The 27534-nt window shown below is 39.2% G+C and overlaps 1 protein-coding gene across 5 annotated transcripts in view; it reads right to left on the bottom strand.

The window, feature by feature from the left end:
- Positions 1 to 27534, bottom strand: part of Ccdc148 (coiled-coil domain containing 148) — a 273207-nt gene that overhangs the window by 180147 nt on the left and 65526 nt on the right. For 2 of the 5 annotated variants that reach the window (XM_037204797.1, XM_037204801.1), the window contains exons 1-2: positions 7781 to 8480; positions 6763 to 6887 (exon numbers count right to left, since the gene is read on the bottom strand). The exons of 2 other annotated variants lie outside the window; for them this stretch is intronic. In XM_037204797.1, coding sequence (XP_037060692.1) covers positions 6763 to 6887; positions 7781 to 7865 — 210 coding nt within the window. In that variant the 5' untranslated portion in view covers positions 7866 to 8480. Of the gene's footprint in view, positions 1 to 6762; positions 6888 to 7780; positions 8481 to 27534 lie in introns of those variants that run through there. One more of the 5 variants, XM_037204798.1, reaches the window with a different exon arrangement.

Below are 27534 nucleotides of genomic sequence, written 5' to 3' on the forward strand. Positions count from 1 at the left end.
CCATGGGATGCGGTACCACACTACTTCTTTGTTCCAGCCCTGACCTGAGGGTGGCAGTGACTTCTGCGGTTGTTCACCTCTACGGTGCCTCTCAGTCCTCTGCCTCTACCATCTACATAGCCCTCGTCCAACAGTGAATGCTGCTTGACTCCAGCCCCAAGCAGTGTCTCATTCTTGGTTAGACTCTGCTTAGAGCCATGTGTACTCTGGACTTTGTATTTCACACTAACACTTTTAGATATGAATGAATGTACAAATCGAAGCTAGAGAGATGGCTCAGTGGTTGAGAGTACTGGCTGCTCTTGCAGAGGACTTAGGTTCGATTCCCAGCACCTACATGGTGCCTCACAACCTCCTATAACTCCAGCTCCAGGGGATCTGACAACCTCTTCTGGCCTCTGCGGGCCCTGTACTCATATGCACAAACCCACAAGGACACACGTATACACACAATTACAAATAAAACAAATAAACCTTTAAAACAGAAAGTACAAATCAGAAACGACAAAATATACACATTTCATAACTCCTCTGCTACTAAACTACTTCGGTACTTTAATAGCTGTAAAATATCAATAATGAAGATATAAAAACTGGAGAAGACAAGTTCCAAAAAGGGATCTTCATAATGCATGCTATTTTCAGCTGCTGTTCACTGATTACTTTAACCTTGAGTTTATCTTTGTGCTGTTCTGGTTTCTGATTCAAAATTAGGGACACGAGCAAACAAATTAATCCAAAGAATGACTTTAAAAAGATGAAGTCAAACCTTTTCCACAGAAGTTGTTGAGAATATTATAACTATGAAGTTTAAGGAAAATTGGGTAGGAGACAATGGTAAAAACATAGTTTCTACCTATTGAAAAACTGAAAGAATGGGGTATTTCTACGTTCTGACACGGTAGCACTTGAGTTAAGAATGTCTAAAACTTGGGCCGGGCAGTGGTGGTGCATGCCTTTAATCCCAGCACTCGAGAGGCAGAGCCAGGCGGATCTCTGTGGGTTCGAGGCCAGCCTGGGCTACCAAGTGAGCTCCAGGAAAGGTGCAAAGCTACGCAGAGAAACCCTGTCTCGAAAAAAACCAAAAAAAAAAAAAAAAAGAATGTCTAAAACTTACTTCAAATTTGTAGCAACAACAGTCTCTAAAGTTTCTTGCAACAGACACAGTTTTAAAATTAGATTCCTTTGACATATTTGCTCCATGTTGTACAAAAAATTAAAACACATTGGTGGAGGATGTGAACATATCTTTTACAGCTTAAGGGTAAAAAAAATCAATGTGTTGCCTTTGGGCCCCGGGAAAGACCAATTAAATAGACTATAAAAGTCCAAAATCAAGCTGCTATTTTTGACTAGACACTTTCAATACTTAGTACAACATCTTAATTTTTGTTTTTTGTTTTGTTCTTTTGGAAATTCAGCCATTGACTCTACTTTTATCCCCAGGCCACAAATGAAGAAAAACAAAGCCTATAAAAGAGCCCAAAGATTTAAAGTTGTATCTTCATCAGCAGCAATTGCCAGGTGATTTTAATTCAGTTTCCTGGGCAAGAAGCTGTGGAAAAATCATTTTAAGGTGGGTGATAACTAAGGCAGAATGCTGATGATTTAAAATACTTTGAGTGAGAAAATATCAAAAATAATGAATTCATTAAAAGATCAGAAAACAAAAGTCTACGGCATCTGACTTATTATGATTATCTAAGAGATGAAACCCCAATTAATCCTTTTGAAATACTACAAAAGACCTATAGGTCAGAGAGTTCACGTTCAGAAATAAACATCTGCAAGCAGAGTACAGCTGAAGTTACAGTGCACATGCTTGTACATTTGACAAAATGCACTGAGATGTGCCTTGAGCTCTAGCAATAAAGAACTGTCAACATAACACAAAGGAAAAAACTATGCTAAGATGCAATTCCTCATCTGTCAGGCTAGCAGTGACTCAGATATTTAACAAAGCAGTCCACGAGGCTCTTGTGAAACATGCTCCCTCTTAATTCTGATGAGAATAGAAAATGATACAAGCCCCACAGAAGAGAACATGGCTATCCATAAGATGTTTTCATTGATTAACTATGACCTAGCAACATCATTTATAGAAATATATCTGAAAACCATCTTGGCAAAAGTGTACAAAATCATTCACAATAGGCAAAGTCTGGGAAACAAAGAGTCCCAACAGTGAGTGTTCCTTCCAAAGCAAATTGAACTTGAATCTGATCAGTTCTCTAGATACAACTACCAATGTACAGGAAATGCAAAAAGGGGAACATGTTTAATGACACAATATGATGCAGTCGGCATAATTCAAACTGTGAGGAACCAGAAGACCAATAATGTGGCTTCTTCAATACACACATTATAAAACTACAAGAGCATGGAGGGAACAAAATGAAGCAAATTTACAAAAATGAATTGCAATGTCTGGATTGTGTTCAGATGCCTACTTGAGGAAATTTTGAAATAATCTTCTGAGGCAATCAAGGAAATTTAATAATACTAACTAGATAAAACAAATTATTGAGACATTAACATTTCATACATAGTGGTCGTATGATAGGGCTTTTCAGTTCTAATGTTTTAGAGTAAGTTACTAAATGTTTATACATGCAATATCATGATGACAGTGATTTGCTTCAGGATAGTTTAGCATGGGGGAGGGTGTGGTAGGATCATAAACAAAGCCATGGCCAAAGCTGATCCTGTTTGAAGCTGGATGATGTCACATAGTGACTCAGCATGCCATTCAAACTAACTGTATTCATGTGTGTAATTTTCAATAAGGTTAGAAAGACTTAGTGGAAGGATATTGGAAATGAGCAAGAAGAAATATCCATCCTAAGCAAAGAAAGTCAAAATAATTATGAGGACTGCTTTTAAACTTAATAAATCACAAGTGGAGACACAGTGTACGGCACAAACTGGCCTCAGTTTCCAGCCCAGCTCCACTATGCGGCTTCAGAGTAGAGCTCAGTCTTTGGAAAGCTTGATGTTCACCTCAGAGTCTCACCTGGCATCAGAAACTGGTCATGCTCAGTGATACAGGGATTATATAGAACAGCATCACATCTAACACACACCCCTATGCCAGTAACAACATCCTGCAGCCCAGCAGTCCAGATCTAGCTTGAAGTGCCATTTTTCCTTATGGGTCTACATGTCAACATCCTATCATTCTGTGTGTATTTAATATCGCCCCAGTAAAGTGCTGTCACCACTAACATTGGTTGTTAAGATTGTTAATCTCACCTGTAAAAACTGAACACATACAGTAGTAAAATGAACAGGAAAATAGACATGATTAATACAAATATTCTGAGTGAATTGTTATCTATACGACATTAGAGAGAATTACTCTTTGAACCTGTACATATTTTATAAAAATGTAAGTAATAATATAAGCAAGACTAACAGAGATAACATTGGTAATACTAGTTAGTACAGGCTGTTTGGCACATAAACATCTATAATGTTAAAAACAGATTTTAAGAGCTTTATTTAATTCCCAGCTATTTAATTCTATTTAAGCCCTGAGTCTTTTAAGGAAATGCTATTTAGAAATTATTCACATCTTTAAAAGTAAATTAAAGCAAAATGTCAATGTAAAGTCTCTAAATTGAATGAGAATTAAAAAGTTCCAAAATTCATGTATAATACATTCCTAACACATCTTCCTTAATCTGATATAATAGAAACATAAATTATATGAAGAGAAATCCAAGTGTTAGAAAATTACGTAATAGTTCTCAAAACACGTTCATTCTCACTAACCAAAATGCAAAACAACAGACAAGACATTATTGCTTTAAAGGGATGCTTCCTTGCATTATGAGTCTGTGGGGATTACAAAATGGAATCAAAAACTCAACAGAATGATCACTACAGAGCAAGCCATTTTCAGTAATTCAAGAAATCTAAAAATGGACAACTCTTAGGTGCCATTATTTCTACAAAAAATGTAACCAAAAAACTTCTTTGGGGATTACATTCTACTATGAACAAAAAGGTCAGTGATGCTACCTGATATGGCAGCTGAGAGGCGTATCCAGGGGCCTGACATGACATCGAGCAGCTGACACGGAAGAAAGATTTCTCATCTTGTACTTAATGTTAAAAATATAAGCTTTGAATAATTAAAGTCTTGAGTGTGTGTGTGGCCTCTGAGAGGGAACAACCACGAAAGAGAAATTAGCCTTGGCCAAATACTGAAGTTAACAATCAGCTAACTAACCAACATTCAACCCAAATATATTTTGTGATTCATCTCAAATGGATGAGTAGGTAGATGGATGGATGGATGAATGGATGGATGGATGGATGGATGGATGGATGGATGGATGGATAAAAATAGGAATGAATATTCTTTTATTTATAAATAAATATTCCCGTATTGACAAAGATGTGGAGAATATGTTGTAGTATTTTTACTTCAGAAAGAAACTTGGTGGATATCAACACAGTAAAAATATTCATTAATTTTAGCGTATGGGAATTCATCCTCTGTGGTAGAGGATTCTAACACATGAACAAGCCTCTGTAGGAAGGTTTCGTGGTAGCAGGATTTCCAGCATCACAGAATTAAAGACACAGTTCGCACAGCTGGACTAGTCTCAATTCGTTCGTGCTTGCCACTTGTTCTATTGTTGTTTGATTTTTGATTTTGAGACAGAATTTTGCTATGTGACCCAGGCTGCCTCAAACCCACAATCTTCCTGCCTCAGCTTCCTGGGTCCTGAGACTGCTTAGTTTTTAAAAATTCTCCCCCCACCCCGTGTGTGTGTGTGTGTGTGTGTGTGTGTGTGTGTGTGTGTGTGTGTGTAAAATAGATGCATGCCCCCATGCACATGTGCAATTGCAGGCATGCATGCATGGTAGAGGACAAGGGATAGCCACAGTGTCTGTCCTTGCCGTCTACCTTCTTGGAGACAGTATCTTTTGTCTGGTGTTGCCTATGCAGGCTAGCTGGCCTGTGATCGGCTAAGAATTCTCTTTTCTTTGCCTCCTACCTCACAGTAGGAGGGCTGAGATGACAGGTTCAGGAGGCATGTCTGACTTCCAGGTGGCTTCTGAGGGTTAGGACTAGGTTCTCATGTGTGTATGGCAAACACTTTCCATGCTGGGGTGCCTCCCCAGATGTGCTTAGTTAATGTTTAATTGACCTTGAGAGCTCAAGTCCAGTGATGTTTCCTTTTAAAAAAAAAAAGAAAGAAAGAAAAAGCCTTTCCCAACCATTCCTTTAGGATCAGGTCTGGTTACTATACAATGGGAAGTATGTTTTATTGCAGCTTGTATTTAATGTAACTTTACTCCCAGGCTTATTTGACAGACCACATCTTGATCCCAGCAAACAGTGCCTTTCATGAGGGCAAGGGAGTACACTATGCTGGTCACATGGGTCTGCAAGCTAAACATTTTAGTCTGCAGTGATTCAATAATATAGGAAATAATACAAAGATAATGTGGTCAAATGTTAGGAGGAAATAAACAAATATGGGATTTCACAGTCATTCTTACAGTGGAAGATAATGAAATACATATTAAATGTGTATGCATGCACATATGTATGTACATGTGTGTGTATATATACATGTATGTATGTAGGTGCACATTTTAACTCTGTGAAGTCTCAGAACACGAGCCACAGACAGTTCTTCCAGGAAGACAGTCATGGAGCCTTTCTGTGAAATTACATGAAATGTCTTCTTACTATCACAACAGTTCACAGCTGACCTGAGCCAAGAAAACCAGGCCCCACTTGTTAAGTAGTTGCCTCAGTTTGCCGTGACATAGTTGATGGAGATGTGTAATTTCTCTAGACGAAGGCGTCACGTGTGCTTTGCATTTGGAAGAACTGCCTTTTTAAAAGATTAATATTAATAATAAAAGCCACACAAAACCATCCAAATCCTAAAACTTTAAATATAAATAAAAACTTGTAAATTGATGTATTGCTTTACCAGGTTTTTCAATGCAACCAAGCAACAATAACGCAAAATGCTATTTTTAATGAATTCTATTCTTTGCAAAAGAGAAGTATACTGCCTGAGTAATCCTCAGAGACTCAAAGCTCTAAAATACTATGCATGACCATTTGCACGTGGCCCCTTCAAATTTAGCCAAGGTTACCCCTTTCATGGTATGGGACACATATTTGAGGGGGAAAAAATAAAGAAAATTCTAAAATAGAAAATACCCAAGGGCATTTTTTTTACATTTATTTTGTGTGTATGTATGTGGACACACATGCCACAACATGCACATGAAGTTAGAGGACACTCTAAAGAGCTGGTTCTCTCCTTTCCCCATGTGGGTCCTGGGGATGAACTCTGACTGTCAGGGTTGACATCAAGGACCTTTACCCACTGAGCCATCTCTCTGGTCCCCAAGGGCATATGTATCCGGTGTTGGAGAAAGAGAACTGGACCAGGAAATAAACCGTGGCTGTCACTTGCCAGAATATTTTGCTTTTCTTACCAAGTTGACAATTGTTGAAAGCTAAGGAAATAACCATCTTTCCAAAAATAAAGCTGAATCCAGACTTCATAATGATGTTACTAAGAATTTGTAATGTGTGTAAATTACGTCACATCACTGTCAGGACATCCAATGGACGTTAGCTGCTGCTCACTATCATTGGTAGTCGGGGGTTCAAAAAAATATTTGGACTGTCGCTTGTTTTCTATTTTCAATGTAAATAAATCATCCCTCCTAACAATTCAATTTAACAAACTTAATTTAAAAAAAAAAAAAGCCTCTAACCTTCTGCTCTGCGGAAGCAGACGCTAACTTCCTGGCTTTGGTTAACGCACGTAACTGTTGGTAGTCTGCTGGCTTATACCTGAAGTTTCTCATCCCATCTTTCATATGGAGCGCCAGGTTATCTGCTTTTTGTAAAAACAGAAAAATGACAGAGAAATCGTGTCACATCATTCAAAATCAAAATTTATTTAGGGGAAAAATAGTGAGGTTAGATCGTCTCTCTATTTTTAAAAGCAAATAGAAGATGGTTACGACAGTCAAGATGTACTGAATCCTCAGGGTCTAGAACCTCTTGGAACATGGCTGCAGCAGCCCTCATGTAGCACTGCTTCCGAAAGGGACAGGAAGAACAACTCTGGGTAAGCTGGATACAATGTTGCCAGTGCTAGAAACTGAGGCTCCTCAATTTACTTGCATTTCAGAGATTTTTTTAAAAATATGTGCAGCATCAATGGTAAATATTTAAGCACCACGTCTCTATTAATCAAACTACACACGTAGATACTGAAGCATCAATGAATTTCTAACTCAAAAAGTTAAATTTGAAAAATGTTTTTTTCTTAAATTAACACTAAATATGTAATAGCTCAAGTAAGATTCTAACTACGTAAAGTATTTGTGTACTCTCCACCCAACGACATACAATATCCTAATGGACTAAATTAACCTTCTTGATAAATTCCAGGAGGAGGTCCACTAAGGAGGCCAAAGCATAAATCACAATAAACCAAATAATTCTAACAAAAGTGCCTGTTTGCATCAATATGAATAACTGATATCTGCTCTGAGAGAATCCCAAATGTCTTCAGGAAATCATAGTGGAAAAAGGCAATGGTGTCCTGGCCACAGCTGTGACTAAAGCAGACCCCATGTAAGAGAACTGGCCAGTCACTCAGTGTAAGCAAACCCAGTTTTCCTTATTAAAATTTTAGAAATCACCATTCTAAGTTTGTATCATTTTAAAACTGCATGATATGCTATAAATCAAAAAGGACAGATGGAAGTGGGGGGGGGATACCTGAGATGTCATTTCTCTGAATCATCATGAATGGCCAATCTCTTTTATTCATGTTTTCTGTAGCTGTCAAAGAACAAGAGACCATTTAAACATCACAGACTGATTTTCTCATATTTTAAGGATGTGTTGACTTAATTCATTTCAAAAGTGAGAGCCGGGAGTGGCTGTCAGAACTCTATATTCCAGAGTATTTTTCTGTGCCACTCATCTCTGTGTGCACCTAGCGAGGGTGCACACATGGGCGTGCACGTGCACGTGTGTGTGCAAGTGGTGGCAAGAGGTCAACATCCGGTGCCATTTCTCCAGGGCCAACCTCCATGGTTTTCAAAACAGGGTCTCCCCTGGGAGCCTGGCAACCCCTGATCAGCCTGTCTCTGCCTTCCCGTACTGAGATCAAGCACACACAACCGGACCAAGCTTTGCTAAAGAACTAGGGATCTAACTGGGTCCCCGGACTTGTGTGGAAGCGCTTTACTGACTAACCCTTCTTCCTAGGCCCTCCTCTGTGCCATTCTTATTCTTGGTCACCCCTACTCTCCCCCCCCCCAATCCTCCTTCATGTCATTGCCCCAACTGATAAATACTTGGTAGTGAGGGAGGGGCGTGTGTCTTGAATTCCTGGAAAGAAACACATCCGTTGAAGAATGAACTGCGATAGTGTGGAGAACGTGGACGTGTCCCAGCCAGGTTCCCAACCTTTTCCAGGAGTGACTTACCGCTGTGGCAACCCGGTCTGCAGGCAGCCTCTGCTGTCACCTCCCTCAGTGTTGAAACTGGCTGCAGAGAACAGCCTCATCTGAAGGCACACCCTTCTGGGGACAGACAGACCCTGGCCACTGACTAACAACGCAGGTTATGAAGCCAGCTTGGCCCAACACATGATGCTCTCTCGTGTGGAAAAGGTACTTCACAGCTTCCTGTTGCCTTAGTTTTCACTTGTTCCATCCCAGCTCCTCCCCCTTTCTTTCATAGGTGTGGGTCCTGATAAACACCTTGCACCCCCAAATCTGCCTCAGAACCACCTGCTTCCTGAGAACCCATCTGCGCAGCACTGAAGTGAGCAGGCATCTCTCTAGGAAAACTCACCTCCACAGCAGACAGGTTAATTAAATGGGGTTGAGTTACAGCACCCTCAGTTCATAAATTTTTGTTCCACATACAGTAGGGGAAGCTAGTCACATCTACTGCTATTTACAGTAGCCTAAATCTTAAAGGGAGGAGAAAATAGCAAAGGTCCGTGACTTTTTGAAAACCCTGCCAACATATCACGTGTAAATTGCCCACCAGCTTTGTGACTAAGGTTATAAACTCCAGTGTGTAATTTCTCATGGGTCTTTGACCACAAACATTGTGTTTTAAGGCTTTAATAATACTGGCACTCCTCCCTAAGGCTGCTCTCTGCTCACACTCACATTTTATCCCATAAGCTTTTTCCGAAATCCGCATCCTATCTGCTCATTTCCACCGTCATTGTAAGAATCAAGCCACCTCCTGCTTGAATGACACAGCCACACCTCTCCATCTGAATTAGAGAATGCCTCTTGCTTCTCTCATCCTGTCTGTCCTCACATTTGCATAAGTACTAAGTTGATGTTCATCTCCCTCGATAGACATGATGCGTACTACATCGTATTCCCACTTATAGCTTGTAAAGGTTACTCTTCACTGGCAACTTGGTTGAATTTAGAATAACCTAGGAGACACACCTCTGGACATATCTGTAAGAATGTTTATCCAGAGAAGTTTAACTGAGAAGGAACATGTGGGTGACACCATTCCATGGGCCAAAGTCCCACACTGAATAAGAAGGAAAGGGCAGAGTGTGAATGCCAGCATTCATCTCTGTTTGCTTTCTGATTGTAGACACAAGATGACCAGACACCTGCCTCACGCTCCGACCACCATGCCTTCCCTCTGTGATGGATTATACCCCTCAAACTGTGAGCCAAAACAAACCCTTGAGCTGCTTTTGTGAGACAGTTTATCATAGCAACAAGGAAAGTCATAAATACATATCATCCTTGTTCTTTTTTTTTTTTTTTTTTTGTCAACTTGACTCAAGCTGGAGTCATTTGGGAAGAGGAACCTCTGCTGAGAAATTGTGGTTAGTGACTGATGTGGAAGGGCCCAGCTCATGGTGGGTGGTATTACCTCTGGGTAGGTGGTCCTAGGTGGTACAAGAAAGCTAGCTGAGCAAGCCATGGGGAGTAAGCCAGTAAAGAGTGTTCCTCCATGGCCTCAGTTCTTGTCTCCATGTTCCTGCCTTGAGTTCCCTAGATGAGGATAGACTATAGTCCTGCAAGACAAATCAACCTCTTCCTCCCCAGTCTTTGGTCATGCTCTTGATCACAGAAATAAAATTTAGCAAGGACATGTGCCTCCAGTGCTTACACAAAGTACACTAAGTGTTCAACAATTTCTATGTGAGGACATGAATAAAAAGTTCTGGATGTCTTCTAGCCACTCAGCAGAACGATGATAATTTCTAAGCACACAGTAGCTCCCCTTTCCCAATCATTACTTTCGATTTCCTTTAATGTGCTGAAACAGTAGCTTACAGACAGAAACTACAAACGGAGGCGTCCTTTAGGCCCTTTGGGTAAGTTCAGTGACAGAAGCAACAAGAAGCAAGACCAGAGAAAATGGAGGAAGAGCGAAGAGAATCCCATGCCAAAAGACAAACAATTACTTCTTTTCATTGTCTAACACAGGTACCAGATGTGCACATAGGCAAGTCTCCTTAACAAACCTACATGAGGCTCTTAGCTCGGGCTTCCCATGCCTCATCTATTGTTTTCGCTGCATTTTCCAACTAACTACACTGTCTTAAGTCTCTGTCTAGGAGACCACACTAGTCCTCTGGTTCATGGATTAATTTTCTCTCAGTGGTCAGCTTGGCCCCTTTAGGTTTGGAATTCCTTTTTCTTGGCTTTGAGATTCAAAGCTTCAGGACCTGAAGCAAAAGGAGTCTTTCATTTCCCTTTCAGCCACTTTGGTTTACGAGGGCCTGGTTTTGTATAATCTGGTCTTCCGGTTTGCCAAGGAAAAACATGCAAACTACACAGTGTTCCTTGCCACCTACACAAAGTTTTCTTAATTTTTACATTTATTTACTTATTTGCTTATGTGCATGGATACATGGATGTGTGTGTGTGTGTGTGTGTGTGTGTGTGTGTGTGTGTGTGTGAGCGTGTGTGTACCATGATACACATGTGGAAATCAGAGGATAACTTGTTTCTCTCCTTCCACCACGTAATTTCCAAGGATCAAACTTAGGTCATCAGGCTGGACAACAAGTGTCCACACCTGTTGAGCCATCCTACCAGCCCCAAATGTTAGGTATGAGTATAAAAATCTCACCCTAGGATGACCTCTAGAAATCAATGTTGTAAGAAAAAAGCCAATTTGTTTTCAGGAACTTGAAATCTAGCTTGGCCCAACCATACAGAATTCATACAAACTTGAATCTTTTGACATAATTACTACTTGCTCTTCAATACAATTGTACACTTCTAAAGGATGATTAAATTTCAGAATTACAAAAAAAAAGAATTCACTTGTAGTATTTCTTTTTTTTAATTTTATTTTATAATTTATTTTAATTTTACATATCAGCCACGGATTCCCCTGTCCTCCCCCTTCCTGCTCCCCTGCCCTCCCCCCAGCTCACCCCCCATTCCCATCTCCTTCAGGGCAAGGACTCCCCTGGGGATTCAGCTCAGCCTGGTAGACTCAGTCCCCTCCTCCCTTCACCCAGGCTTAGCAAAGTGTCCCTGCATAGGCCCCAGGCTCCAAACAGCCAGCTCATGCACTGAGGACAGGTCCGGGTCCCACTGCCCGGGCCCTCCCAAACAGTTCAAGCTAATCAACTGTCTCACTTATCCAAAGGGCCTGATCCAGTTGGGGGCTCCTCAGCTATCCAAGTGGATCAAAGACCTCAACATAAATCCAGTTACTCTGAACCTGATAGAAGAGAAAGTAGGAAGTAGTCTTGAACACATTGGCACAGGAGATCACTTCCTAAATATGACACCAGTAGCACAGACACTGGAAGAAACAATCAATCAATGGGACCTCTTGAAACTGAGAAGCTTTTGTAGAGCAAAGACATGATCAACAAGACAAAGCGACAGCCTACAGAATGGGAAAAGATCTTCACCAACCCCACATCTGACAGAGGGCTGATATCCACTTGTGGTATTTCTTATGTCAAAGAATGGAGTAGACTTTCAGATTTAGAATTTGGAAATTTTATAAACAATTGACTGGGTCCAGCTTCTCCTTTTAGCATTTGGGGTGCCTAAGATTCAGGAGCACAAAAAAGATCTGACAGCCATTGACTAGCAGAGCTACTTTGCATAATAAAGCTTTCTAGAAATAAGGCTTAATTCATTATTGCTATGGTGAGCAAACCCAACCTGAGATGAAACTGTTGGGTGGCAAGCGTAAACTAAGCGCGTTTGCCCTATTCACTGTGGACATTCACACACTGTGCAAAGCTTGTGGTACAGTTCATTGTAAGAGACCGCCCTAGCTCCATCAGGGTTTTCAATACTACGGAGACTGTTTGCTATAACACAGTTCTTAAAACCTCAGGACAAGATACACGGTTCCCATGTACTCCAGATAAAGGATTGTCAAGCGACCCTCAAAGCAACACTTTCAGATTCCCAAACAAGTGCACGCCACCCAGGCCGTTTAATACCCAAAGCCACTGCTTCAGCCTGTGGTTAAATGCTTTAGGGTGAGTAACTTGCTTGAGCAGGACCTCCCATGCTAAATCATTTAGGAGTGCTTGGTTTTAGACAGTCCTCCATGCTTTCATTATGTGACAGCTAAGAACGTGCTTGAATGACGCTAAGATGTTAAGCTTTCTAGACAGATTGATTACTGAAAACATTTAAAATTAATGCATATAGGAAACATTTCTTAGAATATAAGATGAATACTTTTATACACAATGTATAATATAATGATACTATTACATTACTATAATGTAATGATAGTTTTTCAGTGGCAAGAGATTTGAAAAAAACATTTTAATATAAAGTCCCGTTTTACAGATCTGGTAGAGAATCTGAACTTTTGTTAAAAGAGACAAATTAACTCAGCACCTTCAGATACTCACCTCCCACACCCTCCCACACCCTCCCACACCCTCCCACAGTCTCCCCCTCACCACCTATGGCAGGTGGGAGAACTGGCCCTGAGGTGATAGAGTGGGAGAGCTGTCCCTGCCCCTCACCAGCTGCCATACTTGGGAGAAAGGTCCCTGCACCTTGAGTGAGCAACACAGTAGAGCTGGCCCTGGTGGTGTAGGTGTGGGAAAGTCAATCCTGAGGGCGTGAAAGCAGAACTGGCCCCGCCCCTTGCTGTTTACTGCCTAGGGTGAACTAGCCAGGGCAGTGCTGGAAAGCTCACCCTGGTGGTAAAGATGGGGGAGAGCTGGCTGGCTGACCAACCCTGCAACTACACAGGTCTAGAACCAGGGTTATGAGTTGGCCCACCCCAACATCCACCCCATCTATGTTCTGCTGGAGCACACAAAGGGCCTGATCTTGTGGACTCAAATTGCAGCATCTCCACAACACAAGGCAACAACAGGATATCCAAGAGGAGTCCCAGTGAGGGCCCAGCATTAATAGTGAAGCAGAAACCAAAGGCCTCAAACTAGACTAACAACTCTTTGCAATGAACACTTGCACATAAAGATATATAAATAAAAGATGTTACTGCGTGACTCACTGTATCACACTACAGCTTCCATGGGATTTTTCCTTCTTTTTCTCTTAAATTTTATTTTATTTTATTTGGGGCAGGGAGAAGGAGGAGGATACAAAGGCAGAGGATGGATACAAAGGGACAGGAAATGAATAGGATCGAGATGTATGATGTGAAAGACACAAAGAATAAATAAAAAGTAAGTTTAAAAAAGAGACAAATTAACAAATGCATATGGGCTTAACTAAATCTCTACAGAGTAGGTGAAAAGTTGGGACCTCCCTAAAGATGAGAAAAATAAGTAGCAGAGTTATAATTTATAAAATGAAGTAGGTTATTTTTTTACAATATTAAAGGTTATTTTTACCTGTTTTCTAGAGGAAAAACTTTTAATATACTGAAGAAGAAAAAGTTTTATTTAGACATAAAAATTGGAAAATCTCTAGCTCTATTAAGTTGATAACAATCTTTGGGTGTTTGGTAAAATCCTTGTTATCTTAGGAAACTCATCCTCATAGGTAACTGATTAATCTACATATCCATACTATTATTGTATGGATATCAAAGTACAATAGCTTTGATGCGGTATCAAATTATAATCTGTTCCATGTGACATCTCTCAAAATGTTTTAAGTGTTAGTTTAAGTATTATGGCTAGAATCTAGCCTGAGTGGTAATTTTTTTCTAATATCCAAAATCCCCTTTTAAATTCTAAGCAGAAGGCTGCATGTTCATTGCATTATGGAACAGTGTGCATTCTAGTTTGCACATGATAAAGTTTCTGCCCTGGAAAAACGAATGGAGCCAAAATGAGAAGTGATTAGAACTAATTATGATCAGACTGCTCCACTACATAACAAACACCTCACGGGTAAATTCAAGAACAATGGGAAAGACCTCACTCTAAGAAATAAACAAAACAGGGCAACCAAGAGCAAACTGCTTAAGGAATTTATGGGATTTGTCCTCTAAAAAACTGCAACATGCATTGTAGGAAATAACAGGAAATTTGAGCAGAAAGGACACTAGCCACATATTTAAGAGCGGTAATCTCTGGACTGTAGGGTTGCAGTTAATTTTGATTTTGTTATTGCTTAAGCACAATTTCTAAACTTTTATCACAAAAAGAAATATCTTTCTGTCTCTGTCTCTGTGTCTCTGTGTCTTTCTCTCTCTCTCTCTCTCTCTTCCTCTCTCTCTCTCTCTCTCTCACACACACACACAGAGAGAGAGAGAGAGAGAGAGAGAGAGAGAGAGAGAGAGAGAGAGAGAGAGAGAAAAGCTAAGCTGCTTGTAGGTGGAATATTCTGTATCACCAGCCAGCTCCCAAATAACAACACAGAGATGTATTAATTATAAATGCTTGGCCAATAACTTACGTTTGTTACTAACTAGCTCTTACAACTTATATTAACCCATATTTTTTATCTATGTACTACCACATGGCTTGGTACATTTTTTTTCAACATGACATGTTCATCTTTCTTCTCCCTACATCTCCTGGTGGCTCCACCCTTCTTTCATTCCCTAGCTCTCTCCCTGTCTACATGTCCTACCAAACCTCTTCCTGTACAGCTATTGATCATTTAGCTCTTTATTAAACCAATGAGAGCAACACATCTTCACAGTACACAAAAAGATTGTTTCACAACATTTCCCCCTTTTGTCTAATTAAAAAGGAGAGTTTTAACTTTAACATAGTAAAACTATATACAACAAAAACAGTTCAAGTAAGAATTACAGTTACAGTATCTAGTCCATTTGTATTTAGCAAATTTAGAGGAAAAAAACTCTATTATCTATTTTATATTTGTGAATCTAATGTTTTGTACTAATTTACTTTCTATCCTTAATTTGTATTATAAGCCCAAAACTATTTTATTTTTAGACTTCAAACATTTTCTTAACTTAAACAATTTAAGCTTTTATGTTTCTCAACTTTATACACTTTACACCTCTTTTGTGAGTTTCTTTTCTGAATTTAGTAACAAGAAAAACATAATTATAACTATCTAGTCTTCAATTGCCATCAGAGACCAGAGAAGGATAAAATATTACTTGAGTTAAACAGGAAGTGCAGAGCAAACAACTTCCAAAACTATAGAAATGGTAGAAAGAGCTGGCTGCCTGGACAGTCATCCAACAATCTTCTGTGGCATTGGGGCATCCATTTTCAGCCTACAAGCCTAGAATATCTGATAGACTTTTCTGTGAAGAATGATTTTGAAGGACTATCCTGCCTTGTCTTGGCAAAGTTCAGTTTCTTTTTTGTGTGTCCTGCTTGTCAAATTTGGAGAGCATACTGTCAGCAGTTGAGGCAAGGGCAGATTCTTGCCCAGTGGCTAAATTTTGCCACAAAGAAAGCAAACTCTATATAGAAGTTCTTCGGTGTCCATCATCTCATCTGAAATAGATTTGTAGAAGTAGATGTGTCTCATTGTCATGAGAAACTTTGTTATTAACACATCTTAAATGCCATATTCTGTAGATCTCTGAAGTATTTGAAGACCACCTGTTTATCTAAACTATATCTCTGTTTGACCTTGAAAACATACCTAACATAATTACAAGTTTAATTGTAATAGGTGGATAGCTACTAACCTGAATTTCTTTACTATCCTTAATAGTTTGTAATAATAACTTTCAAGGACTAAAAATTTACATTACATTGTTAAATTAGCTGCATAGGTACAATATGTCAAACAAGAGTAGAAACATGCACAGTATGTTCTAAAAATATAAACTTAAATTTATATCAATGTATAAAAATACCCTAAACAAGAGTATATATACAATATAATAAAAATAACTTTGAATTTGTATCAATATACAAAAATATCTCAAACACGAGTAGAAACATATATACAGTATAACAAAAATAACCTTAATTTGTATTAATATACAAAAATCCATGCCAATGTAAAATATTTAAGACTAGTATTTGCTTTTATAGTTTAAAAGTAGATTCAATAATCTACTCTTGAGAGCTGGAGAGATGGCTCAGAGGTTAAGAGCACTGGCTGCTCTTCCAGAGGTCCTGAGGCCAATTCCCAGCACCCATATGTTGGCTCACACCATCTATAATGGGTTCTGATGCCCTCTTCTGGCATAAAGTCATACATTCATATAGAGTACTCATACATAAAACAAAGAAATCTTTAAACAAATAAAAACTCTTTTATTCTACTCTTTTATTCTATCATTTCTATATCCCACCCCCATTTTCTTTTCAGGATGAGATCCCTGAATCTAATCACCTTTGTTCAGCTTTTTTATTCCTGACCATTATCAATAACAACTTGCAACACCCCCCTCCCCCCACTCCCGCACACTCCAAATGATGACAACCCACCATAATCCATCTCTTGGGGAATGTGTGTATTTTTTATCTTAGCCATTATGACAGCATAAGATGGTACCTCAGAGTCATTTGGTTTGCATTTCATGATGGCTAAGGATGTTGAACATTTCTTTAAATGTCTTTCAGCTATTTGAGATCCTTCTGTTGAGAATTCTCTGTTTAGCTCTGTAGCCCATTCTTTAATTGGATTATTTGATATTTTTCTGTCTAGTTTCTTGAGTTCTTTATATATTTTAGAGATCAGTCCTCTATCTGATGTGGGGTTGATAAAGATCTTTTCCCATTCTGTAGGCTGCCATTTTGTCTTATTGACAGTGTCCTTCACTTTACAGAAGCTTCTAAGTTTCAAGAGGTCCTATTTATTAATTGTTGCTCTCAGTGTCTGTGCTACTGGTGTTATATTTAGGAGTCTCCCATGCCAATGCATTCAAGGCTATTTCCCACTTTCTCTTCTATGAGAGTTAGTATAACTGGATTTATTTGGTCTTTGATCAATTTGGACTTGAGTTTTGTGAATGGAGATAGATATGGATCTATTTGCATTCTTCTACATGTAGATATCCAGTTATGCCAGCACCAGTTGTTGAAGATGCTTTCTTTTTCCCATTGTATAATTTTGGTTTCTTTGTCAAAAATCAGGTTTTGTAGGTATGAGGATTAATGTCAGGGTCTTCAATTCAATTCCATTGATCAATATGTCTGTTTTTATGCCAATACCAAGCTGTTTTTGTTATTATAGCTCTATAGTAGAGCTTGAAGTCAGGAATGGTGATGCCTCTGGAAGTTCCTTTATCGTATAAGATTGTTTTAGCTATCCTGAGTTCTTTTTGTTTTTCCATATGAAGTTGAGTATTGTACTTTCAAGGTCTGTGAAGAATTGAGTTGGGATTTTGATGGGGATTGCATTGAATCTGTAGATTGCTTTTGGTAAATTTGCCATTTTTACTATTTTGACCCTACCTATCCACAAATAAGGGAGATCTTTCCATTTTCTGATATCTTCTTCAATTTCTTTCTTCAAAGATTTGAAGTTCTTGTCATACAGGTCTTTCATTTGTTTGGTTAGAGTTATCCCAGGATATTTTATGTTATTTGTTGCTATTGTAAAGGGTGATATTTCTCTAATTTCTTTCTCAGCCCATTTATCATTTCTATATAGGAGGGCTACTGATTTTTTTTAGTTAATCTTGTATCCTGCCACATTGTTGAATGTGTTTATCAGCTGTAGGAGTTATCTGGTGGAATTTTTGGGGTCACTTATGTATACTATCATATCATCTGCAAATAGGGAAAAGATTGACTTCTTCCTTTCCAGTTTGCATCCCCTTGATTTCCTTTTGCTGTCTTATTCCTCTAGCTAGAACTTCGAGTACTGAATTGAATAAGTATGGGGAGAGTGGACAGCCCTGTCTTGTTCCTGATTTTAATAGAATTGCTTTGAGTTTCTCTCCATTTAATTTGATGTTTGTTGCCTTTATTATGTTTAGGTATGTTCCTTGTATTCCTGATCTCTCCAGGACCTTTATCGTGAAAGGGTGTTGGATTTTGTCAAAGGCTTTTTTCAGCATCTAATGAGATGATTGTGTTTTTTTTTTTTTTCATTTAGTTTGTTTAGATGGTGGATTGATTACATTGACAGATTTTCATATACTGAACTATCCATGTATCCCTGGGATGAAGCCTACCTGATCATGATGGATGATGTGTGTGTGTGTGTGTGTGTGTGTGTGTGTGTGTGTGTGTTTGTTCTTGGACTGGGTTTGCTGGTATTTTATTGAGAATTTTTGCATCAATGTTCATGAGGGAGATTGGTCTGTAATTCTCTTTCCTAGTTTCATCTTTATGTGGTTTGGGTATCAGAGTAACTGTAGCCTCATAAAAAGAGTTTGGCAATGTTCCTTCTGTTTCTATTGTTCGGAACAATTTCAGGAGTATTGGTATTAGCTCTTCTTTGAAATTAGGGTAGAATTCTGTGCTGAAACCATCTGACCCTGGGCTTTTTTTGCTTGGGAGACTTTTGATGACTGCTTCTATTTCCTTAGTTGTTATAGGTCTACTTAAATTGTTTATCTGATCTTGATTTAATTTTGGTATGTGGTACCTATTCAAAAAATTATCCATTTCTTTTGCATTTTCCAATTTTGTGGAGTACAGGCTTTCAAAGTTTGACCTAATGATTCTCTGGATTTCCTCAGTGTCTGTTGTTATGTCTCCCTTTTCATTTCTGATTTTGTTAATTTGGATATTCTCTCTCTGCTTTTGGTTAATTTGCATAAGGGTTTGTCTATCTTGTTGATTTTCTCAAAGAACCAACTCTTTGTTTCATTGATTCTTTGTATTGTTCTCTTTGTTTCTATTTTATTGGTTTCAGCCCTCAATTTGATTATTTTCTGTCTTCTACTCTTCCTGGGTGAGTTTGCTTCTTTTTGTTCTAGAGCTTTCAGGTGTGCTGTTAAGTTGCCAGTGTGAGATTTCTCCAACTTCTTTATGTGGGCATTTAGTGCTTTGAACTTTCCTCTTAGCGGTGCTTTCATAGTGTCCCATAAGTTTGAGTATGTTGTGCTTCATTTTTGTTGAATTCTAGGAAGTCTTTAATTTCTTTCTTTATTTCTTCCTTGACCCATTGATTATTCAGTTGAGCATTGTTCAGTTTCCATGAATTTGTAGGCTTTCTCCATTTTGTGTTGTTGTTGAATTCTACCTTTAAGACGTGGTGGTCCAATAAGATACAGAGGGTTATTCCAATTTGTTTGTATCTATTGAGATTTGTTACTGAGTATGTGGTCAACTTTGAAGAAGGTTCCATGAGATGCTGAGAAGAATGTATATTCTTTTGTGTTTGGGTGGAATGTTCTATAGATGTCTGTTAGGTCCATTTGAGTCATAACATCTATCAGTTCTCTTATTTCTCTGTTAAGTTTCTGTCTGGCAGATCTGTCCAGTGGTGAGAGTGGTGTGTTAAAGTCTCCCACTATTAGTGTGTGGGGTTTGGTGTGTGGTTTAAGCTTTAGTAATGTTTCTTTTACAAATGTAGGTGCCCTTGTATTTTGGGTATAACTGTTCAGAATTGAGACTTCCTCTTGGTGGATTTTTCCTGTGAGAAATATGAAATGCCCTTCAACTCTTTTGATTGATTTTAGTTTGAAGTCTATTTTCTTAGATATTAGGATAGCTATACCAGCTTGTTTCTTAGGTCCATTTGATTGGAAAGTTTTTCCCAACCCTTTACTCTGAGGTAATGTCTGTTGTTGAGGTTGAGGTGTGTTTCTTGTCTGCAGAAGAAGAATGGATCCTGTTTTGATATCCATTCTTTTAGCCTGTGTCTTTTTATAGGTGAATTGAGTCCATTGATATTAAGGTATATTAATGACCAGTGTTTGTTAATTCCTGGGTTTTTTGGTGGTTGTGCATGTGCGTGTGCATGTGTGTGTGCGTGTGTGTGTATGTGTGTGTTTCCCTTCTTTGGGATTTGTTGATGTGAGGTTATCTGTTGCCTGTGTTTTGATGGTTGCAGCTAGCTCCCTTGGGTGGGAGTTTTCATTCTAGTAATTTCTATAGGGCTGGATTTGTGGATATGTAATGTTTAAATCTGGTTTTGTCATGAAATATCTTGTTTTCTCCATCTACAATGATTGAAAGCTTTGCTGGGTATAGTAGTCTGGGCTGGTATCCATGGTTTCTTATTATCTGCAGAACATCTGTCCAGGACCTCCTGGCTTTCACAGTTTCCATTGAAAAGTCAGGTGTAATTCTGATAGGTCTGCCTTTATATGTTTCTTGACCTTTTTCCTTTACTGTTCTTAATATTCTTTCTTTATTCTGTATGCTTAGTGTTTTGACTATTATGTGTAGTCCTGTCTATTTGGTGTTCTGTGTTTTTCCTATATTTTCATAGGCATGTCTTTCTTTAGGTTGAGAAAGTTTTCTTCTATAATTTTGTTGAATATATTTTCTGTGCCTTTGAGCGGGATTTCTTCTCCTTCTTCTATCCCTATTATTCTTAGGTTTGGTCTTTTTATGGTGTCCCAGATTTCCTGCATCTTAAAAATTTTCTGGATTTATCATTTTCTTTGACTGATGAATCTATTTTCTCTATCACATCCCCAACGCCTGAGATTCTCTCTCCCATTTCTTGTGTTCTATTGGTTATGCTTGCCTCTGTAGTTTGTTTGTTTACTCATATTTTCCTTTTCCTAAATTCCCTCAGTTTGTGTTTTCTTTATTGCCTCTATTTCAATTTTCAAGTCTTGAACTGTTTCCTTTAAGAGATTTATTGATTTCCTCCAATTTTTTGTTGGTCTTTCCTCCATTTCTTTAAGTGAATTTTTCATTTCCTCTTTAAGGGCCTCTATCATCTGCATAAAGTTGTTTTTAAGGTCATTTTCTTCTGGGTCATCTGCTTTGGGATATTCAGGTCTTGCTGTTGCAGGATCACTAGGTTCTGATGGTACCGTATTGCTTTTTATGCTATTTAATGTGTTCTTACACTCCCATCTACCCATTTCTTCCTTTAATCTGAACAGGTGGGGCCCCAGGTCATTCTTCTTCCAATTGGTCCAGGTTGGGTCTCTGGCTCCTGTGGTTGTTCTTCTTCACAGTTTGTCCAGAAGAGGTCTTACAGCTCTGGTGGTCACTGTTCCCAATTGGTGCAGGGTGGGCATATGTCTTCAGTGGTCACTAGTGTCTCAGGGGATGGTTGGCTTAGTGGGGGAGGAAGAGGCAGCTGCCTGGTCCCTGGGGCTCCAATGGCTGAGGGGAGGGGCACAGAATGGTCCCCTGGGGTCTAGGGGTTAATGACCTGGTCTGCCCAGTCCAGAGATTTGGGCCTTACCTGTTCCCAATTAGTGCAGAGTGGGCATATGGCTCCTGTGGTCACTGATGCCGCGGGGGATCTCTGTACATTTTTTTTTCAACATGGCATGTTCATTTTGCTTCTTCTTGATTCTCCTGGTGACTCCGCCCTTCTTTCATCCCTCAGCGCTCTCTCTGTCTCTCTGTCTCTCTCTCTGTCTCTCTCTCTGTCTCTGTCTCTCTCTCTCTCTCTCTTTCTGTCCACAAGTCCCACCTAACCTCTTCCTGCCTAGCTATTGGCCATTTAGTTCTTTATTAAACCAATGAGAGCAACACATCTTCACAGTGTACAAAAAGATTGTTCCACAACAGCTGCTAATAGTTATTTCACCATATATTAGGAAAACTCTCACAGTTTCTTTATTTTAGCAGTTATAAAAGAAACCAAATTTTATGATATTGAGAATCTTTTCAGACATGAACTTGTAAATATGCAAGAGTATTATTAGCTACACTGAAACAAAATTGAGCTATTTATTACAATCTTTTCTGCTAGAAGACAGGGCATACTAAAATATAGTTTGCAAATCTTAGAATTAAAAAATTCGGGGCTGGAGAGATAGCTCAGAGGTTAAGAGCACTGGCTGTTCTTCCAAAGGTCCTGAGTTCAATTCCCAGCAACCACATGGTGGCTCACAACCATCTATAATGAGATCTGGTGCCCTCTTCTGGCCTGCAGGGCATGCAGGTAGAATACTGTATACATAATAAATAAGTAAATAAATCTTTAAAAAAAAAAAAATTCTCCTGGTCAGTTTTAATGTTCTGTAATGACAAATAAACAGCTTAATTTATTTTTCCAACTATAAAGGTACTACTTAAAATAATGTCAAATTGCATAGAAAATTACTTTTTTAAAAATCTTCTGGCAGCCAAGTCGTGGTGACTCATACCTTCAATCCCAGCACTAGGGAGGCAGAGGCAGGTGGATATCTGTGAGTTCAAGGCCAGCCTGATCTACAGAAGGAGTCCCAGGACAGTCAGGACCATTACACAGAGAAATTCTGTCTTGAAAAACAACAATAACAAAAAACTGTCTGGCTCTATTCAGCCCTGATATACAGTTATATTTAACCTTAGAAATTATTTCCAAAGTATTTCTATGCACATACAAGTACAATTGTAATCTCCATACAAATGTAATAATGACATATGCACAGTTGCATAAATTTGTTTTCATTTAACAATATAACTTGACCATCTTTCCTTGTTATTCTGTTACTTTACCCATGTACGTAAATCTACATGGACCTTAATGGCCATGTTGGGGGCAGAGAGGGGTAGGTTGGGAGGGGGAGGCTGGGGGTGGAAAAAGGGAATAGGGGGGTTTCTGATTGGTGTGTAAAATGAATGAAAAAAATTCCTAATAAAAATAAATGAATAAATATAACCTTATCAATATAAAATGTCTATATTCAATAATATATTGAAAACAAGCATCTGAGAGAACATTTTAATTCTTAAGCATTAATTGACTTATTTTGTATGTGAGGTAGGTGGGCATGAGTTGTGCATGCTGTGAGCATGCACTTGTGGAGATCAGAGAGCAGTGTGCAAGAATCAGTGTGCTTCCACTATCAGAAATTGAACTCAGGCCATCAGGCTCACAAGTGAGGGGGTGCTTTGGCCCAATGAGCCATTGTGTTAGCCCAAAAAAGAAATTTTTCTAGAAAAAAATTAATTCCGCCCTTTTACTGCAAAATAAAATCAATAGTCAGACAAGAAATCTATAAAATCTCTGCCCCTCTCATAATTCATAAGCATTGGCTTATGAAGCAAATTCCACATATACTCAACCTTTTGGAAATGTCTTTATTTTTATGTCTGCAATAGTTCAAAGAGGCTAAATCAACCTTGCTTTAAAAATGATTCAAATGCAAACCTAATTATACCAATGCTTTTCCAGGTTGGAGAATAGAGTTGGGTAGAGAGGGCAGTTAACCCAGGGAAAGAGCCAAGACGGGCCAGTCTCTACAAATCTCTAGAATTCCACAGGAAAAAAAAAGTGAGAGTAGCCAAAATGGGGTCCCTCAGGACCTTTTCTCCCTTTATAATTCCCAAAGCTATTGCAATAATCATAATAGCCTAAGATAAAAGGAATATACACCTATCTTTAGGCAATATGCTCTGTGTTATAAGGTGGAAGAGCGGAATGGTTGAGTTTATACAGCTTGTGCTGTTAGTCTTAGACATTCTGACAAGATACCATGATGGGTCTCAGTTTTGGCAAATCAGCTTGAGAAACTTAAGTAATTATTTAAAAAAAAAAATACAATTTCACGTGACAATGGTGGTAAGCATAATCCCAGCACTCATGAGGCTGATGCAAGAAGGTGATACATTCAAGCCCAGCCTGGGCTATATAATGAGATCATCTCAAAATAAAACAAAAGTGAAATTTCGTTCCTAATTTTGCCCTTGGACATGGGGATGATGGAAAGGGAGCGGCGGTCTGTGAGCCTGCTGTCTATGGAGACTCAGGACTCCTCCTCCTTCCCTGACCTGCCATTTGGACATCCTCACATGTGACACTGTTAACCATCAGACGACATTTGGAAATGGACTTTCCAAAGCACCAGGACCTGCTCTGAGAACTTCACCTGTCCCTTCTCGATTCCTTTCACTCCCTGTGTCTCTGGCAGGACGCACGTCACAGAACTCACTGCTCTAGTCTTCTGGATAGATCTCTGCAATACCCTTCCACTCATTTAAGAGAATGGATGGAAGCAGCAGCTTCCATCACATAACTGCTTGACTGAGTAATGTCTTGAAAATCCAGACCAGAAATCCATCACCTACCAAGTGGATTCGTATTACTTTCCAGGATGGAGCGCAAATTCAGCATAGATGACAAGAACATAGACCCTTGGTTTGCCTTTACCCTAACCATGAAGATAGATTCTCAAACACACAATGCTATGAAAGAATGATGGTGCCCCAAGAGATGTCCACGTGGAACCTAGCCCTCAGAGCCTTTGCTGTGCCATACTGCGTGGCAAAGGGGAAAAGAGGTAACAGAGAGCAATGAGGATCCTGGCTTGTCCAGTGCCTGGTATAGTCACAGGCTTGTCCAGTGCCTGGTATAGTCACAGGCTTGTCCAGTGCCTGGTGTAGTCACAGGCTTGTCCAGTGCCTGGTGTAGTCACAGGCTTGTCCAGTGCCTGGTGTAGTCACAGGGTCTTTATAAGGGGGGCGCCCCCTCCTTCCCCCCCTCCCCCCCCCTCGCAGAGATGGACACATGATGATAGAAGCATAGGTCAGAAAGAAGATGTCACACATAGGTCTAGAGGGTGGAGGGGTCAGGCCAACTCAGGTAACCTAGAGGCTGCAAAGTTGAAGGAAATACATTCTCTCTCCCCTAGACATTCCAAATCCTTGCTGATAACCTAATGTTGCTCACTGAAACCCATTTTGGAGGCCAGACCAGCAGAATGGTACGGAAATAGTTTGTGTTATTGAAGCCACTGGCTCTTTAGGATTTTTTTTTCTCCACAACAGGAATCTGAGAACTCTTTTGCACACACACACCCTTACCTTTGCACACACACTATCACTGGCCTTTGCAATACCCTTCCCTAAGCTACCTCTCTGGCTTATACTCAGCCTCACCTCAAGCATGCTACTGGGGACTTTTCTAGTTCAGACAGATGATTTTCCCCTCCCTGTCCTATGGTGGCACCTTGTGTATTTCCCTACTGTTTCTCCTATTGATGAATTTACTCCAACGTTCACTGAAATCTACCACATACTAGATTAGGGGGAAATACTGTATTCAGGTCCCTGTAGAGACTCCTCCCTTCACTGTTCCACTTAGACATCCCTGCTCACTCCTAATCACTGCATTAGGCATCTACTTGTCAGAGCCCCCAAACTTGGTCACCTGTCGGCCATTTCTGAATCTCCCAGATCACTTCCTGGTGCATCATATATTTGATGTGTATGAGTGTTTTGCTAGTGTATGTCTGTGTACGACGTGTGTTATGTGTGGTGCCTGTGGAGGCCAGAAGAGGGCATCAGATCATCTGGAACTGGAATTACAGATGGCTGCAAACCACCATGTGGGTGCTGGGAATTGAACCTGGTCCTCTGGAAAAAAAGGTCAATGTTCATAACCACTAAGCCATTTCTCCAGCCCCTTCCTGGAGTGTCACGGTCCTATCAAGTTGCAATAATGATGTGACAGCCAGCCTGAGATTGCTAGTTAACTTTACTTTTAATTTTACATAGTCGTACAATTTTATAATAAAGATTTGAAGTGATTCTCGAGAGAAACTGTTTCAGACACCTTCTTTACCAAATGATTAAAAACCCTGTCCTTTTTCTTGTGAGTAGCTGTCACAAATGCATTGCTCTTTTTCTTGATTACAAGCTTGTTCATTAAAAGAAAACTGTTCATGCCAAGGCCACAAGCAAGGTTATGAAGTTCAATAATTCAATGGAATTTTGATGTGCTTTTCCCTATTACTGCTGAAAAATTTTACCATCTGAAGTTTGAAATGGGCTAATATCCATGCTTCTCTTTCATCTTCCTTCCTAACAGATCCCAGTTTTGTTCAAGGCTAGAATATTGTTCTTTTGAGGCTCTATGTGAGCATGCAGTAGAGTTCCAGCCAGTGAGATTTAAGCAATGAGATGTAAGAAATCAGGTACCAGATTTGCTTTATTTGCAGCCTACACACACACACACACACACACACACACACACACACACACACACACACACACACACTTCCCTGACCTTCTCTTCTTCATGCCTGAAATGCAAGTGTAAAACCAGATGTGGAGAAACAACTGTAGAGGGACTATTTGCATGAAAAATACACATAAGAATCTCAGAGAAGCAAGCCAAAAGGAAGCTGGGCCATTGACATCAAGATTCTGCTGTACTTACCTGCACTGGTCCCTCTGGACATGGTATTATGAGAAAAATAAATCTCCAAGTTTCTATGCTCAGGTTATATCATTTCCAACCACACAAAATTCTCAACTGCTGAAATACAGGGATAATATAAAGCACCCTCCACAGAAAAGAGCCTTAAGGGCCCCTCCATTTAAAGCAGCATAAAAGTTGTTTTAGAGAATGACACAATATAGATAGATGTATTAGAAAATATCACTGTCATTGCACTTCAAAAGTAGCAACTAGCAAAATCCATTTAAAAACTCCACTAGAGTAGAATGTTCAGTTTCCACATAGCTGGAGGAAAGTGCGTAAAAGGGTGTGTGGGTGGTTCTGGAAGAAGAAAGAAAAAAAATACTCCACAACTTAATTAAACTGCTAAAAAGCAATAGAAAAAAAGACGCAAGGAAAAAAGAATGTCTGTGGGTTTGTAATGCTCTACAATGAATAGTTTTTCCACAAAGGATCAATTATACAGGAAGCAATTTTCTTGTAAAATATTATATGAAAGTTGTTTAATTTTAATAAAAAATAGCAATCTTAGCAACAAAGACTATGAAACTTCATGACGGTGCTGCAATATGGTCGATGCTAATACATCTTGAATAAATGAAATAGTTACAATAGGTAAGAGATGTTTATTCACTTTGTGTTACTGCCAGTTGAGATTTGAAAAGACTCCTATGCTAATAAGTAAAAAAAAAAAAAAAAGAAAAGAAATATCACAATTAAAGGTGTTAAGATGATATTTACAGGGAAAGAGTGAAAAAGATAGCAGAAAAGCAAAAAAGGAACAAAAAGAAAATCACTTACTTCCTGCTTCCTTTTTCCAGGCACCTCAAGTTTGGGTCATTAAAAACAAGAGTCTCCTGTCTCCTCCTTCTCTGAAGGCAAATTTGCGGCGGAGAGAAGGCAGGGTGG

The sequence above is a fragment of the Peromyscus leucopus genome, chromosome 4, assembly GCF_004664715.2.
Source record: "Peromyscus leucopus breed LL Stock chromosome 4, UCI_PerLeu_2.1, whole genome shotgun sequence".
Lineage (NCBI taxonomy): Eukaryota > Metazoa > Chordata > Mammalia > Rodentia > Cricetidae > Peromyscus > Peromyscus leucopus.